Genomic DNA, 19,519 nt, shown 5'->3' with positions numbered 1-19,519 from the left:
ATGTGTAAGACGCTTTGCTCTGCACTTTGGGCGTGCAGAAGGGAGTAACATAGTGAGTAAATAAAGTGAGTAATGCTGTCCCCCCAGGTTTACAGAATTATCTGAGAGAGAAAATATATGTACACCGAAAGGCTAAAAGTAAACAAACAATAAAACAATAAATACTAAATCTAAAGTGCACGGCACAGATTATAAATATTATAGGAAATCAGGTGAGGACAACCAGCACTTCTGGCTGGACTCTTCAGGGAAGAGTTCACAGAGAAGGCAAAAAGTAAAGCAGAGCTCAGACATGGTGCACCCTCAGTAGAAACCCATGATGTATACTCTTTCTCAGTCAGGGGACTCTGTGTTTCAACCACCACGGTAACACTGAATGAAAGAATAGCCTAATGGTAAGCTCGGCAGATTTTGCTGGCCGATACCCTCGATGTTGAACAGACCGAATCAAATGCTTCATTCTTTTATTGAGAAGTCAGTGAGCTAACTTCCATGAGACTGTCTATCTCCAGACTCATGCAAAGGGCCACGGTTGTGTGTTTGCTTGGGTTTGTGTGTGTTGTGTGTGTCCGTGAATTCACAGGTACTCTAATAAAATTAAACAGCTGACATTACAATGGCCAAGTACTATTCTAAGTATTTTATCTACACTTATTCATTTAGTCTGTACAACACCCCTATGAGGTAGACTCTACTGTGTTCAATTTATGAATGAGAGAATCAAAATCTAAGGAATTTAAATAACTTTCCCAAGGATCACCATGTATCGAGTGTCTAGCAATGAATCTGCCTCAGACACTCTTAGCACCAATCTGTCCTTGAGCCACCTGACCAAGCCCCTTCCTCCATGAGGTGTGAGTAGGACATTGAAAATGTCTCCACTCAGGGTCTTCCAAAGTCAACCTAAACATGCGGTTCACCGACACCTTTCAGGAGGGGGCAGACCAGGTTGTGGGCTATAGGAGCGAAGGCACACGTTTTTTCAAGGGAGCTCCAAAAACTCCTGGAGTTTCTCTGTTAGCATCCATGGGTGCTTTCCTGGTTAAAAAGAATCCCAAGACAGAATATCTTCATTACGGCCGTCCCATCCTAGGAAGTGAGCACCTTGGAGCAGAATGTGCTCTCATATTAGATGTGACCGTCAAGTGCTTAACACATAATACTGACGGAAGACCAATCTCTCTCTCTCGCTAGTGTTCAGCGTTCCCATCTGCAAGATGAAGCCATTGGACTCCGCCTTTTCTAAAGTTTATCCAGATTTCTAATTCTAGAACTATCTAGTTTCATGAGCTTCTGTCCTCGCTTCAATACCTTGGCTCTGGGTAAGTCACGTTTCTTGGTACTGAGATCTTTGTGTTACGAAAACCAGGACTATGCCTGCCCCACTCCCTTCCCTTGGAGCGACTCTACAGAAATACCAGGAAATGTCAAATTAAAATTCCTTTCTGTCTTCATTTGAGAAAAATGCGATTATTATCACAAGATAAGCCATGCCACTGGAAAGATGACTTATTCTCCAGTTTGGTGTATTTTTCTCCCTTTGGATTGACTTCTTTATTGTATTTTTTGTTTTTTTCAAGCTTCCTTACTTAGAGAAAGTTTTTTACAGTAAAAAAAGAAAGATGGAGAGAGACCCCTACTCATTCACAAGTGAGTCTCATTTTCCCATTTGTAATATAACATCATTAACACTGGCTTTGTAGTAGGATAATTAGGGGCTACTCGCTGCTTCCTTTTCCTTTATCCACTCATGTTGGTCTCATGCATCAGCCTGGGTGCTTGCTTTATAAAGGAGCTTTCTTTTTTCCTCTGAAGGGGCTTCTATCTATTGTACTTCTCTCTTTGTTTGAATGTCAAATTTGTTTACATACAACATTAAGAAGATGAGCAGCTCTCTACTTGAAACATGATGGTTCCTCTTCCTCATCACATCACATATTGTTGGTGAGGGTTAATCTTACATCATCAGAGTTGACAGCGTCCCTCAGTGGCTCCATGTCTTCAGATGACATGAGTCCAGAGCTGGGAGCCTGCAGACTTGGGTTTCTAGCTCTGGCTTGAGCCTTGATTAGCTGTGGTCCATCACTCCAGGCTCCAGTCTCCTTAACTTACAATGAGCATCTTTCTGGTTCAAAAGCTCTATGTTTTTCACTTGTCTCACGGCCAAGTTGCCTCTAAGCCCAAGCCAGGCTAACCGTGTAATCAATTTAAATTTGGACAGGTGGACTGTGCTGGCAGTTGGATTCCTTTCGTACAAAGAACCAGCCATGACCTACTTAGAGTCAGCCCAACTGTTAGTGGCTATTCATGAGGGCCCCTCCCTTGGCAACGCACAGAATCCAGCCAGGTGACATCCTAGGCCACCTTTGCCAAGATGAACCAGACTCTCTTCCTGAGGATAAACATGACCCAACAGCATGGAGCTGGAGGCTCCACAAGACCAAGGCTCTGCTGCGGCCCACTGTGTCTTTCTGTCCCGTTGTGGACGCCCAGCATGGCGTATATATACATTGAGAGTTGGTGGGGAGAAATGTTCAGCATCACAGAGCAGCTTGGACAGAGGGGTCTTCCACCCTCCCCACACTTCACATCTTCCTCCATCAGCACCACAGCATGGGAGGCTTCCTTCATACTCCCCAGAGGCAAGAAGACAGGAGTAAGCACATTTTTCCTGGGGCTCTGCCATTCCCGGGATGTACGACCTTGTCAAGAACAGAAAACCACAACTTTAATGAACAGGTGGCAAGACCCAAAAGCCTCACAGCAACTACACTACAGGCTCACTCTTTCTGGAACAGTAAGCCCCTTTGGGTAGAGCCTCCTTGGCAAATGGAGAGTCTCTTTCTTTTAAGTCACTCTGGAATCCAGGGAACAGGCTGGTTTTCCACAGCCTACAAATGCTGAGATACAAACCTTGTCTTTCTGTAAGCAGGACCGATTCCTTTCCTCTTGGAAAAGACCCCTTTCTTTGTACATGGCCCTGGGCTGCCACCGAAGGTCTCAGCCACAGAGGCTCATGGGAGCCAGGAGGTATTGGGATGGGGGGAGGGGAGGGTCTCTGTCTATGTATCTGAATGCCTCTCTCTGCATCTGTCCTCATTTCTGTCGCTGTCACTCTATGTGTGTCTCTGAGTGAGCCTCAGTCTCTGTGTATGTTTCTGTTTCTTTCTGTGTTTTCTGGGTCTCTCTCTGTAACCGTTGGCTTCTCTCTGTATCTCTCTGACTCACCGCAAATGTGGGCATCCTGTTGTGGGTGTCTCCATCTTTCTGTCTGATCTTCTCTCTCTAGATCTATAGAGACCTGGACACAGAGGATTGGAAGACTTGCCTGCACATGTCCACATGTCTGGGTGGCTCTCTTACGACCCAGAGTCACCACGCCCCTCGGTGTCTCTGTATTTCTGTTTCCCCTGTAACTCCCGTCTCTCTGTTTCTACATCTCTGTCTCTCAGACATTACCTCAAAAGTGAATTAACTTCTGCATTATCCCTGAAGCCTCTCACAGGTGGTGTTTATGATAATTCCTTGATCTTTCAACACTAGGGAACGAGAGGGGCCACAGTAGGATGTGTGGGGATATTATTGATATCATGTCCTGGGGATGGGGAATTAGAGAGAGAAGAGAGGCAGCAGTCATGTAGAGCTGTGCAAATACCCCCCTTTAAATACACTCAGGCTAACTTACAACCATTCTCAGACACGCCTCACTGTTTTATAGCGACAACAAAAATTTCAGGAATGCAAGAATTAGAAGTGTGAATGTAACTCCAACCATAGCTAGAGGAGAATAGATTGTATAAGAAGAATCCTTTCAATCAAGAAAAAAAACATTCATGGGCACCTGGGTGGCTCAGTCGGTTAAGTGTCTGACTTCAGCTCAGGTCATGATCCAGAGGTTCATGAGTTCAAGCCCCGCATCGGGCTGTGTGCTGACAGATCAGAGCCTGGAACCTGCTTCAGATTCTGTGTCTCCCTCTCTCTCTGCCCCTTCCCCCTGCTCGCACTCTCTCTCTCTCCTTCTCTCTCTCTCTGTCTCAAAAGTAAATAAACTTTAAAAAACCAAAATTTAAAAAAAAAGAAACATTAAAAAAAGAAAAACAAAAAACATTCTTAATTACAATGTCATGAATTTGGGAACCCCTTCCTTTGCACTCACCTCCCAAGTTAGGAGTATAGCCGGCTGTGTTAGCTTGGCCCTTTGGTGGGGTGACCAGAGAAATCAGTAGAAAGATTCTGTTGATGACAGAGGCATAATTGCATTTATCATTACTAGTCTGTTTTCAATGATCACAACTAGTCAAAGCACATAGAGAACTGTGACCCACAGCAATTTATTTTATCCCTTCACTCTAACCCCCTCCTTCTTTGTATTAGCACCACGTACAACACAATAACAGGCCCGTGTGAGAGATCCCCCGGCTCCCACCTGGCCTGGCTCCCGGTCCTGAGGGATCTCTAGTTTGGGAGGGAGATGGGGAGAAGGCAGCTGAGTGGCGTGGAGAGACAGAGCAACACCGGAACGCCTCCTAGCCCTCAAATAGCTTTTCTCAGCAGGCCTGCTGGAATCTTCCATGATACAGTCATCCTTTTATAATGTACCTGAGTCTAAAAGATCTCGTGTTTTAGGTAAATGTTGCTTAAGATGCATCAGCTCTCTGGTGAAATGATTACCGAATGAGCGTGGACTAACTCACCACACCGGATACCAAAAGAACACATTTCTTATCCTGAGTCTGGGGAGCTGGGACTGATGCCCCGCAGACAGCTGTGACAGGGGAAAGAGTTCAGCCTGGCCTGTAGGAGATTGCTACACGGGGAGCAGAGGTCTGCGAAGTAGGAGAGAAGACAGACAAGCCCTACTTCCCCTGAGGAGGGCTGATAAAACCGACTTGGAACAGCCTACAGCTAGCGGGCAGGGGAAGGATTTTAAGACGTTAGGATAAATTTACCAGGTTCCTGGACCAGTGGTTCATGGCCTTGGCAGCTCTTCAGAATCACTAGGAAACTTTAAAACAAACCAAAAAAAGTGACAGGCCCTACTCCCTGCTTTAAATTTTCTTGGACGTACGTGGTATTTTTTAAAAGTTCTCTAGATGTTTCTAAGGTGCAGCCAGCATTGAAACCACTGACTCAAACAACCAACAAACTGGTAATAAAGTTCTGGGTATAATCCTGACTTGTATTTAAGTACAGACACGAAGAGAAGTGGGCCAGATGATCAGAGAGCAATTCACCCCTGTGGTGGCTGAATGGATCAGTACTAGAAATGCATAAGGAAAGGAACAGTGACAGACTGGAAGCGACTGAAAGAGCCAAGCCTCTCCTGAGAGCAGGGGACAGACCCAGTGAGGTGGTAAGGGGATACTTATGCCAGGCAGACTGATCGGAGGCAAATATGTACAATGCTAGGTAGGGTCTCAGCATCGGCTACGTTAGAACCACCTGGGGAGCTTGTAAAACTCCCAGACACATCGCAGACCGATCCAATTAGAATCTTCAGGCGTGAGACTCAAGCAACATTTTTTGAAGCTTCCTAATCGATTCTGATCTTCGGGTAATGTTGAGAACCACTGCTTTGGGTAACTATTGACGTTTATTCTCAATAAAACTTAGCTTTTGAAAATTTCAGCTGGAAAAGATATAGAGAGGTCAACAATCTGCCAGGTTTGGAGACCAAGGACCAAGTTTAGGTAAGAGTAACAGGAAAGGAGACAGGAAAATAGAGGGAAGAGAAAGGAGGGAAGATAAAAGGGGGCCTAAAGAGGAGAGAATAGAAAGGCAAAGGACATATGGGGGGCCAATGCTGTTACTCAGGGCCATGGGTACCAGCTCTACAGTGATGGGGCACCCCTCTCCATGCACATCTCCTGCAACCCAGTCCACGCAGGGCGGTATAGATCCCATCCGATGTTGGCATGGGAAACTCTAGATTGCCTCTTCTCTTGTGATTCGGTATGTTCCCTGGGCCAATACTGATCCCCTCGTGCTGCCATTTAAACATTTTTTAGTTCTTCCCTCACTCAGAATAGCTGAGGGAGCGAACCTTTGCATAACAATACATGATTTGTACACTGTAGGAAGTGAACATCAAGGAAAGGGCTTGTGGGCTACTAAACTGTAGAGCCTTCTCCACAACACCGCTGAGCAGCCCCGAACCTTCTCTTACAATTCCGGTAACCATGGCAGTCACGCTTCTTGAAAATCAAGCTATGAGGAAGTTCTTTGTGGAGGGTCAGAATTTGTTTCCCTGGACTTTCACACTGTGGATGTGGTTCAACCGATTGGAGTCATGGAGAACGAACAGCCTATCAAGGGAAGCTGAGATTTTCCCTTCTCTCATTTCCCTGCCTCATCACAGGCTTGCTCTCCTGCTGCATGGGTCTCGGTTTGTCCCTCCAGGCCCCCTCCCGACGCCCTGCCTGGCCACTCTCCTCTAAATGCATTTAAGTGTGCTTTCCTTTCTTTGGATGTGGTCCCACCACTCCAGAAGGAATCTGAACAGCTCAAAGAGGTGCTCCCTTGGCACTTCTGAAAAACCCATACCACAGAGCATTAAGGTGCTTGGTTTATTAACAGTCCATACGCCAGAAATGCCAACACTGTTGTCATCTTGTCAAACGTCTAAATGCAATAATGCACATGAAGGCTTTACCTCTGAGATTCTGGAGATCCATTTTGCAGAAGTTACTCGACCCTTTAAAGCTTCTCTTATCTGGAGAGAGAACAAAAGGGGTTAATAATTTAAAAAATTACGAGAGGCCATCACACGTGCTGGGGCCTGGCGAACACTCTGGCAAGGGAGGGTGTTACCAGCTGGGTCCTGTCGGTGGGTCATGGAGGGATCAGGAACTTGGAGGAGTGGTTCGGGAAAAGGTGGAGAGAGGGGGAAGCACAAGGAAGATGAGGCTGGCTCAGGACACTCATACTCAGGGGCCTTCAGCATGAACCCAGTGACTAAGAAGCACATTTTGCCACGGGTTAGAGCAATCTTTGACTTAGCACTGGGAGTAGTTTTTTTGCAGCCCTTGAATAGTTGAACATTTCCCACAGCTGCCAGTTATTTAAACCCTGCTTTCTAGAGGTCAATCCAAAGCTAAAAAAAAAAAAAAAATCTTATGCAATATGGCAAAAGCCCGTGGAACGGAGAATAATAAGAATAATAAATAACAGTTCTATTTTGTTTTTTAAATATATATTAAATAGATTTAACGTACATATAAATATGAAAGGTAAATCTATTTAATATATATTCAATACTATATAATATATGATGATATATTCTTTATTAACACTAATGTAATATATAATATAAATTAATAGAATATTAATATAGCATATTAGTGTCAAATATATTTTGTTTCTTTAATTGTATTTTATTGTATATTTATATTTTGTCTTGAAAAAGCACTTTAAAGTCCTTTTCACACCCGCCATCTCATTTTATCCAAAAAACGGCCCTGTCAGATAGGTGCCATTATTTCCATTTTATAACCGAGGACATTAAGTCCAGGAGATGAAGGGACACCCAAAGTCAGTTGACTGCTGAGAAGAGCCAAAAAGTCAGTTGACTGCGGAGAAGAGCCAAGACTTGAGTTCATGTCTCCTGACTCCAGACCAACCTGTCATTTTCCCTCAGTCTCTCTGGCTGAACGCAGGCAGTGTCTTCTTGTTTTTACTCTGTCTTCCCTTCTGCTTTACAAAATGCCACTCATCTTCCAAGGCCTTATAGTTCTGTCTTGACAGTTAATGGATGCCCAAGTCCTCCAGCTCAGAGTGACTTCACCCTTCGCAGAAAATGTGATATTCTTTGCCACACACAGGCTCCGGAGAGGAAGGAGCACCCCCCGGGGTTTGGGGGCTGTGCCCTCAAGGGCCCATGGGGATATGAGAAGACATACTGGAGGTTCTCTTTACAATTCTTTCTTTTTATGTTTCACAGTGTGCAAAATACATACTTTGTAAATTAATAATAAACACGTCTGGGGACACATGCTCACTGTTTTTTACTGATGTAAAAATTTGACTACTGGCATATACAGCTTTGTATCAATTAATCATGTATGGTCCTGTGACATCTTTGAGTCTTTACCTATTATAATTTTAAATATAAGAGGTTTTGATCTTGACAGAAAGTTGTAGGTCTTAGAGTTCTTTGCACATCTCATAACACCTGGTAAATCAGTAAGTAAAAATGTTGCTGCTGATGCTTTGACAACAAATACTAGTTGTGGTATTATGGTTAATAAAGAAAAAAAAAACCCACAATCATACGGTATGCAACTGTGTACCACCTTAAATGCTTTCTGTGTTTTTTCACTTGCAAAATCACATTGGTTCTCTACCTCATCTGGCAGAAGAGGCAGGAAAATCATCATTATCTCTGCATTCTGTTTAGGGGATCTGGGTTCCTGAGAGTGAAGGACTCCCCAGTGTCTCAGGGATAGTATATAGAAAGACTGAAACACTAATACTCTGCCACCTCTAAATAATTTTTGTTAGGTTGATACGGTATCCTCATAACAAAATGAAAGGACCGGTGTGAATTGCCCCTTTCACAAACCCCAGACATTAACTTAATAATAGAATAGCATAGATAAAAAAATTAATTCATTAAACGCCCCTGCAGGGGAAGTGTTTGCATCTACATTTGAGAGGGTGGCTTGCTTGTCTCACTCCAGGAGGCAGGGGGTGAAAGAGGGTGATCTTAGAAGGCTGGGTAACCATTCGATATTTTATTCATGTTTAGTTTTTATGTGTCTTCACCACTCACCACCTATACACACTCATCCGTATTTGGGAAATTCCCTTCTCTGGGTCCACCGCTCTATAAAGTAGAACTCACTGTCCCAACTTCCCTTGCAGCTAAGATGCAGCCATGTGACCGGGACTCAGCCAATCAGACATGTCAGTGCAAAGAAGCAGGTGCCAGGGGGCCCCAACAGGCAGGGTGAAGGTGACCTCCAAGACAACAGTGGCAGCAAGTCTAGCTTATCATCTGCTACCTGACCTTGGCCTGGCAAGCTGTGCTATCTGGGCCCAGGAAAATGAGGAGGAACATTGGTGTCTAGTTCCATGCTATGGATGGGGAACTGTGCCTGGGATGTAGCCTCCAAGGCTCTAAGCCAGAGGGACGTCCCCAAAGATGATATTGTAAGAGTTCATGAGTCCTCTTTCTGCTTCAACTTGCTAGAGTGGGTTTCTGTAGAGATCATGGGCAAGTTTAACCACTCTGAGTCTCAGTTTCCTCATCCATAAAATGGAATATAAGAATACCCAAGATTGTTTTAAGGACTAGAGGTAATGCACATAAAATGCTCAGCTCTGTAAGAGTTTGTAAGATAGATATTACTTCCATCATAAAAAAGAGTGATGCCCTGTTTGAGTGTGTGCACAAATGACTGAAGTCAAAGATGTTCAGTAAGGGGTCTTTCCAAGTGAGAATTCCAGGGCCAAATACAGTTAATGCAAGAGGAGGAGGAGGAGGAAGAAAATGGGGAGGGGGGGAGAAGAAGAAGAAGAAGAAGAAGAAGAAGAAGAAGAAGAAGAAGAAGAAGAAGAAAAAGGAGGAGGAGGAGGAGAGGGAGGAGGGGGGGAAGAGGACTTACAATACCTTTGGATCCAGGATTGTTCCAAACACCAAGATGAAGAAGCCCTGAGAAAGAAGAGGAAAGAAAAGCCATTTACAATAATAATAATAATAATAATAATAAATATTGGTATTTATCAGTCCTTTTCTAGTTTAAAAAACAAACGAAATAAAAACAATTTATTAAATCTTTGACTCTGTTAAGGCCACACGACCTGGGTTCATACACTCAATGAATATTCATTGAGCCTCTTCCACGTGCCAGCCACTGTTCTCGACACTTGGGATACGTCACTAAACCCAACAGACCAAGGTCTGTGATTCATACAAGAAGATTATGGGGATTTCTTTTTAAGTAGGGCAAACTAAAAGCATTTAGCATTGACCAGGAGCTCGCCAGAACATATATCTCACTAGAACACAATAGTCTGAGCAAGACTCAGAGGAGATGTTAGGCCATGGACAGCAGTTTTGCAGTCCTTGGACAAACTAATGAAAGAAACTTCCACACAAAAAAAGCAAAGCAGCTATGCTCAGCTTCTGTTAGCACTCTCAACTTCCTTCCCCCATCCACAACCAAAGAAAATTATAAAACTTGAAAAGAAAAATCAAGTACAGGGTGCCTGGGTGGCTCAGTCAGTTAAGCATCCCATTCTTGATTTCAGCTCAGGTCATGATCTCACGGTTCGTGAGTTCAAACCCTGCATCAGGCTCTGTGCTGACAGTGCAGAGCCTGCTTGGGATTCTTTCTCTCCCTCTTTCTCTGCCCCTCCTCTGCTCTCTCTCTCTTTCTCTCTCTCTCTCTCTCAAAATAAATAAGTAAACAAAAAAAAAATAAATTTTAAGGAAAAGTCAAGTACACGGGCCCTAAGACATAAAACAGATTGAGCTTCTAAGCACATAACAGGTGCTCAGAAACAGGTGCTCCAAATATGACATAGAGGGAATTATAGCTCTCCTATCCCTTACCATCCATTCAAAAAGAGACCCCATTAAAGTCAAAAGGAGGCTGTTCCTCTATCATTACAGTCCATTTGAATTGGCACAGAACCCCCCTGGAAGAACGAAGAAAAAGTATTCATCCCATTTTTCAGACAAGTAGAAAGAAACTCAGAGATTCAACTTTCAAAATGTAACAGATAGCAACATTCATTAGATAGTTTCTCCTGAAGGCGTGGTTACTTGAGTCCCGGCCCACCTGAGAGGAGAAGTGAGATAATGACTTTGATTAGCAAGGCATCCCTCTGTTAAGCTGCTTTGATCTCATAATCGAATGTGAACCCTTAGCTAAGCAGATGCCTATGAGGACACATGGGTTTAATATAAGTGGTGCCATAAAGATGTTGCAACTCAGTAACAGCAACATCAAACCCACTGCTACCTCTATTTGTAAAAGCTTAGCTGACAGGTGGAGGATTTCACAGGGACCAGTGCTGACCACGAAGCTCATCCAATCCCCAAACATACTAAATCCACCTCTCCATTCAGCCAGTCCAGCAAGCACTCCAAAGCTTGGAGACCTTCTATCAGATTGCTTTTCTGTGTGACACTCTTAGCCTATAAGATAACTATTGAAATCTGTCATTGTGTCTACCAAGAAAATGTCATCGCTAGCATGGTCATATAGGTTACAAAGCATCATTCGTATAAAGATGCCTGGAACAAATACAACCAGGTCTGGTTTTGGTACCGGAAATACATTTTAAATCAGAATCTCCATGAATTTTGCCCAGGAGTTAAATTTTTAAAATATCTAGGAACTGTACGTTTAGCCCGTTTCTTCCAAAACATGCATTCCTTTGGCTAAAGGACTAAGAGGAATTTCTCTCCTTGTTAGATTTTCAATTTCTTGAGGCTAAACCAATTATATTCATATCTGCAACATTTAGCATAATGCTTGACACACAATAAGTACTCAGTAAATGTGTGTTTCTATTTGTGTGTGTGCATCTATATCTGTGTTTGTGTGTGTTTAACTGCTTTATTATGCAACCTGAATTTGTACACTCATAAACATGTAACAGGAACATATTCCAGTAGGATCACTTTTTATTGGTCCCACCTTGGGAAAAGTTACACGAAATATCATTCAGAAAATTTGGATAGATTATTAGTCAAAGGTTTAGTATCTGATTGATAAAATACACTGGTAGTCGCTTCTTTGCATTTCTTTTAGTAGATAAAGCTTAATTTGAGCAGATAAATGTCAAGGTGTTCTCCCATGTTTTAAAATATATGCTTTACTGCTATGGAAGGAATGTTCATATCCTCTCTGCCAAAATTTGTATGTTAAATCCTAATGCCCAAAGTGGAGACATGCATTTGGAAGGTAATTAGGTCACAAGGGTGGGGCCCTCATGAAAAGGATTAGTGCGCTTACAAAAGAGACCCCAGAAAGTTCCCTTGCCCCTTCTGCTATGTGATGTTCTAGCAAGAAGATGGTATCGATCTATGAGGCAGGAAGCAAGCTCCCTCCAAACACCACATTTGTATGTGCCTTGATCTTGGACTTCCCAGCCTCCAGAACTGTGAGAAATAAATTTCTGTTGTTTGTAAGCCACCCAATCTACGGTATTTTTGTTACAGCGGCTCAAATGAACTGAGACATTTATTTTCTCTAGCCACAACAGCTATGAGGGGGTCCCCACAGCTTACCCAACCTACAGTTACTGTTATGGAAGGCATACGAAAGGAACTGTATTTACAGTTGTATTCAGTAAATACAAGAGAGGATACCAACCAGAAGTTATGGATTACAAGTGAGCAGTCAAATCAGCAATTGACTACATAATAATTATCCTCTGGTAAAGGGGATGATCGAGCTTTAAAACCAATGGAGGTGCTCACATGAGGCTAGGACCAGGAAAGCTTCAGAAGAGTCTTTCTCTTACATCTTCTGGACCTCCCAGTGTGTTTAGGAGTCTCTCTCCCCTCTCTGCTCTATCAGCCCCAGCTGCCCCTCATCTTGGCTCTTCCTAGGACTCTGCTTGTCCTGCTTCCTTCTGCTCACTTCATTGTGTCTCCCACCTCAACAGATCTGTGGCTCTCCTTTCTCTCCTCCAACACTGGGCATCCTCAGGATGCCCTGGTCCACGGGTCTGGTAAATAGCAGTAACCAGCTCTCCTAATTTGAAGCACTTACCAGTCTCCATTTAAATACTCCCACCCTGGCTGATTTAAATCTAACAACATGACATCACTGAAGATGGAGTTAGAAAGGGATGGACACATCATAATACAGAGTTTCCACCATACACATACAGTAGATGCAAATACCCTCACAAGCAAAGTAAAGTGTAGACAAATAATTAGGAAGTAATGCATTTGGAGGATGTAGGACCTTAAACAGAGCCATTGTTTTATTTAATTAAAAGTTTATATGTTTAATTTTTAATGATGTCCCTTTGCAAAATTCCAAAAAATAGAAGTCATTTCTCTTGAGCCAGGGCAAAACAGCCTCAGCACACCGGTGCCTAATACCTACCAGTCCTCATGCCCAGGGTCTACCCTTCACCCACACCCTGCTCTCAGCTTCTCACCTCCATCAGTACTGGCATTTGGATGAGCTCCATCCCCCTTGCCAGGAGTCAAGACAAAAACTGAGTTGAAATTACAAGTTGATCCTGTCATGACAGGTAAAGGAACTCATGGCACCAAAATACGAGTGCTCAGAGCCTAGTCCCAACAAAAATCACAGTAAAGATCTGCAACCCCAACACCGGGTGACAAGGAAAGGGAAATGTTGAGGAGTAGATACATCAACTCCTTAAGGGTTCCTGACAAATAGCCATGGGAATATACTGAACAGAAATTTAAGAACACTAGGTTGTTCTCCCAGCCCTATGCATGACTAGCCACATAAACATGGATAAGAGCTATACAAAAATTATAGGATACTATTCATATTTTCTATAGAAATGCATACAAACAGAGATCCCAAAGACAAGGAACCATTATTATCATTATTATTAGCTTTGTTCTCCAAGGCATCAAAATGCTTATTATAAAATGAAATCACTGGGGGCCCCTGGGTGGCTCAATCGGTTAAGTGTCCAACTTAGCCTCAGATCATGATCTCATGGTTCGTGGGTTCAAGCCCTGTGTCGGGCTCTGTGCTGACAGCTCAGAGCCTGGACCCTGCTTCAGATTCTGTGTCTCCCTCTCTCTCTCTACCCCTCCCCCACTCACACTCTGTGTCTCCCTCTCTCTCTGTTTCTCTTAAAAATAAACATTAAAAAAACTTTTTAGGGGCGCCTGGGTGGCTCAGTTGGTTGAGCGTCTCACTTCAGCTCAGGTCATAATCTCACAGTTCATGAGTTCAAGCCCTGCATCAGGCCCTGTGCTGACAGCTCAGAGCCTGGAGCCTGCTTCAGATTCTGTGTCTCCTTCTCTCTCTGCCCCTAACCCACTCACATTCTGTCTCTGTCTCTCTCAAAAATAAATAAACATAAAAAAAATTTTTTAAATAAAAATAAAAAAAAATTTAATGAAATTGTTTATACACAAATCTTAAAAGAGAAAAAGGAGAAAATATTTGACCCAAAATCTCTATTATCCATTAGGTAAAACATTTATTTCCGAATAAGCATACACTCAGAAGAAAGGATTATTTTAAAGGTCTTTAGAAAGATAAAAGCTTTCTTATCAACTAGTTCCTATCTACATATTTAACATTCAGTGTAATAAATTTTGGCTCCTTGGTACCCGGTGACAGAAAAAAAAAATGAAAAAAAATTCAGTCAAGTAGAGGCTTATTGAATACAGCATACTATCCTGTCATATTTCTACATGGTAACCTGGTAAGATGCTACAATGTATCTTTAAGTGAAAAAGTAAGGTGCATAATAATGTATATTTTAACCCCTATATTATGTGAAAATATATTTGTATATAAGCATAAAAAATTTGGCAAAGATACCCGTGAAACTGTGAACATTGCTTAATTCATAGAGGTGAGAGAAGAGAAGAGAAACCATCGTTAATATCATTCTGTATGACTTGCCTCATTACAATAAGATGGTTTCCAATGGGAACCAAAAATTCTAAATGGAAAGAAATGCCATGAATGTGCACATTTTAATACCTCCAGTTGGGTACCTAGATTTGGGGGAAGTAGTGGTATTTAGTTCTGAACAGTAGCAGCTCAGCCTACTGTAGTGCTATTCATGATCTTTAGGTCATTTTTGAACTTGATGCTTTCCACCCACTGTTTTATTTCAGTATTTCAGGCAGGCAGTGGTAATACCCATTTTATAAGTGAGAAAAATATGGCTCAGAAAAGTTAATCAAATACCTCAAAAGAACGTTATATATCAGTAAATGAGAGAGTCAAGATTTGCATCCAGGCCTTTCTGGGGAAAAAGAGTTTATTTCCTCACTTAATATTCTATTCCAGGGGCACCTGGGTGGCTCAGTCGGTTAAGCGGCCAACTTCGGCTCAGGTCATGATCTCGCAGTCCGTGAGTTCGAGCCCCGCGTCGGGCTCTGTGCTGACAGCTCAGAGCCTGGAGCCTGTTTCAGATTCTGTGTCTCCCTCTCTCTGACCCTCCCCCATTCATGCTCTGTCTCTCTGTCTCAAAAATAAATAAACGTTAAAAAAATTAAAAAAAAAAATTCTATTCCAAATCTATTGTCTTTTATAAAGAAATATGATTCTATGGGGCTCCTGGGTGGGTCAGTCGGTTGACTTTCCAACTCTTGGTTTTGCTCAGGTCATGATCTTCCGGTTCATGAGTTTGAGTCCCACATCAAGCTCTGCACTGACAATGCGGAGCCTGCTTGGGATTCCCTCTCTCTCTCTCTCCCTCTCTCTGCCTCTCCCCTGCTCGTGCTCGCTCTCTCCCAAAATAAATAAATGAATTTTTAAAAAAGACAGAAATAAAGAAATATGATTCCAAAAGCTCCGAATCACAAAACTTCTTCCTGAATTCTCTTAGTACTTGGTCAGTAGCATCTAGACTTACCTGGAATGCATTGAGCACAGAGAAGATAATGTGGAAGGCAAGGTTGCTGTCATCAATGACCATGGCTATTCCAAATCCCCAGGTCAGTCCCAGCAGCGGTGTGAGGATGGCGATGTTCTTACTGATTCTCACAATGGCTCTCACCTCCTGGAACATGGAACTGCCAATGGCGGGTCGCTGGGTCTTGACAATCACGAGTGTGACTGTGACCAGGTTCACTACCACAATGGCCAGAGCTGGGACCACAAAGGCCAAGAGGGCCTTGGTCATGTCCCAGTTGAGCCAGCAGGCCTCAGGCCGGAGGTAGCCTTTGCCGGGCTCAGTGGCAGCAACTGTGATAGCAGCAATGACCAAGGGGCACCCGTAGCCGATTGAAAAGAGAGCTGCCACCAGGACCGACTTGGGCAGTGTATGGAAGACAATCAGGATTCCGTAGAGGATAAGGAGCGCTTTGGCAAGCATCCAGAAAAACACAGAAAGGTAAAAGAAATGAACAAAAAATGTTGCTGCCACACACCCACTGTGATGTGCCACTGGACCGCTAAGAAAGGAAGCCACAATGAACCACACATCAGCCATCAGCAAGGTGGCCGCAACATTAGCAATGCATATATGGCGTAAGTACGAGATCTCTGTCTTTGTCACTTGGCCCCAGACCAAGGCCTCAATGGACAAGCAAAGGATCAAGCTGCAAATAGAAATGCCCAGGCCTATGTACGTGATATAAGTCAGGATCGGGCTCTCCAAGATGTGGGGTGACATAAGAATGGAAAAAGAGGTAAACAACTTGCTTGGCCTACATTTGCAAACAGCTTGCTGGGAGTTTTCTTGAATTATTTGACAGGCCTGCTGGTCCCATCTGCTCTCCAAGGAGTGCCAGCCAACACACTGTGTCCTCTTCTCCTCTGACTTGTTGATCTTTTCAAAAATCAGTGAGATTCTTTTAAGTTCCTTGGGCAAAATGACAGATAAGACAAGCCCATTCACTGTGACGTTTTCCAAAAAACTGGCTTTTAAGATGGCCCCAAGAGTTGGAAATGCAATGCTGATGGCCTGAGAAGGAGCGGGCACCTTCCGAAGTTCATCTCTACTGATCAACACCTGCCCAGTGATCTCACTGCTGGTGTCATTAACTCTCATTGAAAAACTGAAATTCTTTCCAGTGTTGTCTGGGGATATGGCAGTGCCCATAGTATGAATGAAGACATCTGATATGTCAATCGGATATTTATTTATAAATAGCTTTCTGGCAAAGGAGTTGACTGAGTGTAGCAGGACACAGCTGCTATTTCTGTCCGGGATGAAGGTCCAGTTTGAGATGCTTTTGCTGTTAAGAATGTGGTTGGCCATGATGCTGTAACTCTGCCAAGGAAGAACCAGCATTAGTACTGAGCTGCTCTGGGCATCTGCCAGAACAGTCAAGAGTCACTTTCATCAAGTGTGGTCCTCCATCCAACAGCATAGACATCCCCTGGGAACTTCTTAGAAATATGCAATCTCAGGGCCCACCCTAGACCCGATGAGTCATAATCAGCATCGTAATGAGATCCCCAGGGTACCCACACACCACCAAAATGTAAGTTGAGGGATAGAGCAAGGAGTGAGTTGCCCTCGTGTCACATATGCAATGTCTCCCTGTGAGGCAGCCAGGTGGACAGCTCATGGACATCATCGGTCCCACTTCACATCTTGGTGAAGCCAGCAACTCGCTTACCCTGCTCAGTGTACCCATCATGCAATTAACATCTATTAAATCCCAACTGTGTGCAAGACCCTGTGCAGAAACATAGCGAATTGACAAGTAACCCCAGAGGCTGAACCTGCTTTTTGTCCTCTGCCTCAAAGATCAAAAATAAGGGGTGTCTGGGTGGCACAGTCAGTTAAGCAGCCGACTCTGGAGTTTGGCTCAGGTCATGATCTCACAGTTTGTGAGATTGAGCCCCACGTCAAGCTCTATGCTGACAGCGCAGACCCGCTTGGGATTCTCTCTCTTCCTCTCTCTGCCCTTTCCCCACTCGCATGCACTCTCTCTCTCAATAGATGATAGACAGATAGATAGATAGATAGATAGATAGATAGATAGATAGATAAAACTTTTAAAAAACATATTATTGAAAAGAAATGAAAGGAAAGGAAAGGAAAAGAAAGGAAAGGAAAGGAGGAAGGAAAGGAAAGGAAAGGAAAGGAAAGGAAAGGAAAGGAAAGGAAAGAAGGAAAGGAAAGGAAAGGAAAGGAAAGGAAAGGAAAGGAAAGGAAAGGAGAAAGGAAAGGAAAGGAAAGGAAAGGAAAGGAAAGGAAAGGAAAGGAAAGGAAAGGAAAGGAGGAAGGAAAGGAAAGGAAAGGAAAGGAAAGGAAAGGAAAGGAAAGGAAAGGAAAGGAAAGGAAAGGAAAGGAAGGGAAGGGAAGGGAAGGGAAGGGAAGGGAAGGGAAGGGAAGAAAAGAAAAGAAGAAAAGAAAGGAAAGGAAAGGAAAGGAAAGGAAAGGAAAGGAAAGGAAAGGAAAGAAAAGAAAAGAAAAGAAAAGAAAAGAAAAGAAAAGAAGTCCAATTCCATTTCACACTTCTGCAGCACATATGTATGGCTGTTTTCTTTGCATTCAGTCATTTTCTATTTTAGCAATCTATTATTCTGACTCAAAAATAAAAGTAAGAAAAGTCTCTGCAAGAACCAGAATGGTTCTTAGAGGTTTCCAGTGGCTAAAATACACATTGGGAAAGCTTATTCCGGTATCTGATCCAGTACCCAATAAGTGCTGTCTCTAAATGCTTACTGATGGAGCATGTTCACTTTTCTATGTCTTTTGTTCCTTGTTCAGTGAACATTTATTGAGCATTTATTGAACACTTATTGTTATGCTACGCATTACAGACACTGATGTGAAAGAGGTGGTCCTCGGACCCCAAAAAGCCCACTGAATATTCCAATCAACCTGCATTCCTTTCCACTGAGGTATCATTCTGCCAAATCAAGGCTACTCACCTTCATCTTCGCCACGTCAACATCTGTCAATAACACCGTGGATATGTTGTGTAAGAGCTGCACAATGACAGCGATGTTTCCCGGGATCCGGGGAGACTGCCGAATGTTCCTGATTACACAGGACAAATCCTTCGGACACGTTTGCATCAGCCTGTCTGTGATGGTCTCAGGCTTTCTGGCATACTCATCTACTTTTGTATTTCCTCCTAGTGGTTGGATCGAATATAAATTTGTCTACGAAGTGGCAAAAAGAAAGTTTTGATTATGTTACTTTTGTTTTGAAAATAAAAGCACCTTTACTAAAACCGAGGACAGCCTTATCACACAATTGTGTACTGCAGCGTGTTTTTCAATTTCACATCTTCAAAGTCACATCTGCTGTGGAATAACTTGCCCAATACCAAGGCACACGGACAGAAAATGAAAGTCCCAGCTTGCCAGCTGCCTGCTCCTTAATCCCCTCCCTCCAGAGAGTAAATGTTATCTTTAGCATACCACTTCAGACCCCTTCTGCGTCTCTATAGCGTATATATGTCCTGTGCGCGTAGATACATTTCTAGTGTCATTTAAGCTTATTTTTACTATTCCTGAGGGGCAGAGCATGAGGCACGAGCGTATTTTAAAAATGGAAATTCTGAACTAGATTTAGATGAATCAACTGACGCCAAGACAAAAGAATGACTGAAAATAATGATCAACAGTATCGCCTACAGATTCAGGCTCTGGGGCCCACACCTCCGTGCAGGAGTGGCAAACATGGCCCCTGACTGGCTGCCTGTTTCTTGTAAATAAAGTTTTATTGGGACCCAATCTGCTCATTTGTTTAAGTATTGTCTATGGCGGCTTTCATGCCACAACGGCAGGGTCAAATACTCGCAATAGAGACCCCATGACCCACAAGGACTAAAATATTAACTGTCTGGTCCTTAACAGAAAAAAAACAAAAAAACTGCCAGCCCTTACTTCAAAGGACCCCTTTCCGGCCTCCTCTA

The 19,519-nt window shown here is 43.2% G+C and overlaps 1 protein-coding gene across 2 annotated transcripts in view; it reads right to left on the bottom strand.

The window, feature by feature from the left end:
* Positions 1–447: 447 nt before the first annotated feature.
* ADGRF2 (adhesion G protein-coupled receptor F2) overlaps positions 448–19,519 on the bottom strand; it is a 41,867-nt gene continuing 22,795 nt past the window's right edge. For both annotated transcript variants that reach the window (XM_042986524.1, XM_042986525.1), the window contains 6 exons: positions 18,528–18,761; positions 15,550–16,911; positions 9,611–9,652; positions 6,653–6,712; positions 4,157–4,233; positions 448–2,702 (listed from right to left, as the gene is read on the bottom strand). In XM_042986524.1, coding sequence (XP_042842458.1) covers positions 4,186–4,233; positions 6,653–6,712; positions 9,611–9,652; positions 15,550–16,911; positions 18,528–18,761 — 1,746 coding nt within the window. In that variant the 3' untranslated portion in view covers positions 448–2,702; positions 4,157–4,185. The remainder of the gene's footprint in view (positions 2,703–4,156; positions 4,234–6,652; positions 6,713–9,610; positions 9,653–15,549; positions 16,912–18,527; positions 18,762–19,519) is intronic.

Source organism: Panthera tigris, chromosome B2 (assembly GCF_018350195.1).
Source record: "Panthera tigris isolate Pti1 chromosome B2, P.tigris_Pti1_mat1.1, whole genome shotgun sequence".
Lineage (NCBI taxonomy): Eukaryota > Metazoa > Chordata > Mammalia > Carnivora > Felidae > Panthera > Panthera tigris.
The sequence above is the reverse complement of the archived record's forward strand: the minus strand, read 5'-3'. Positions and strand labels throughout refer to the sequence as shown.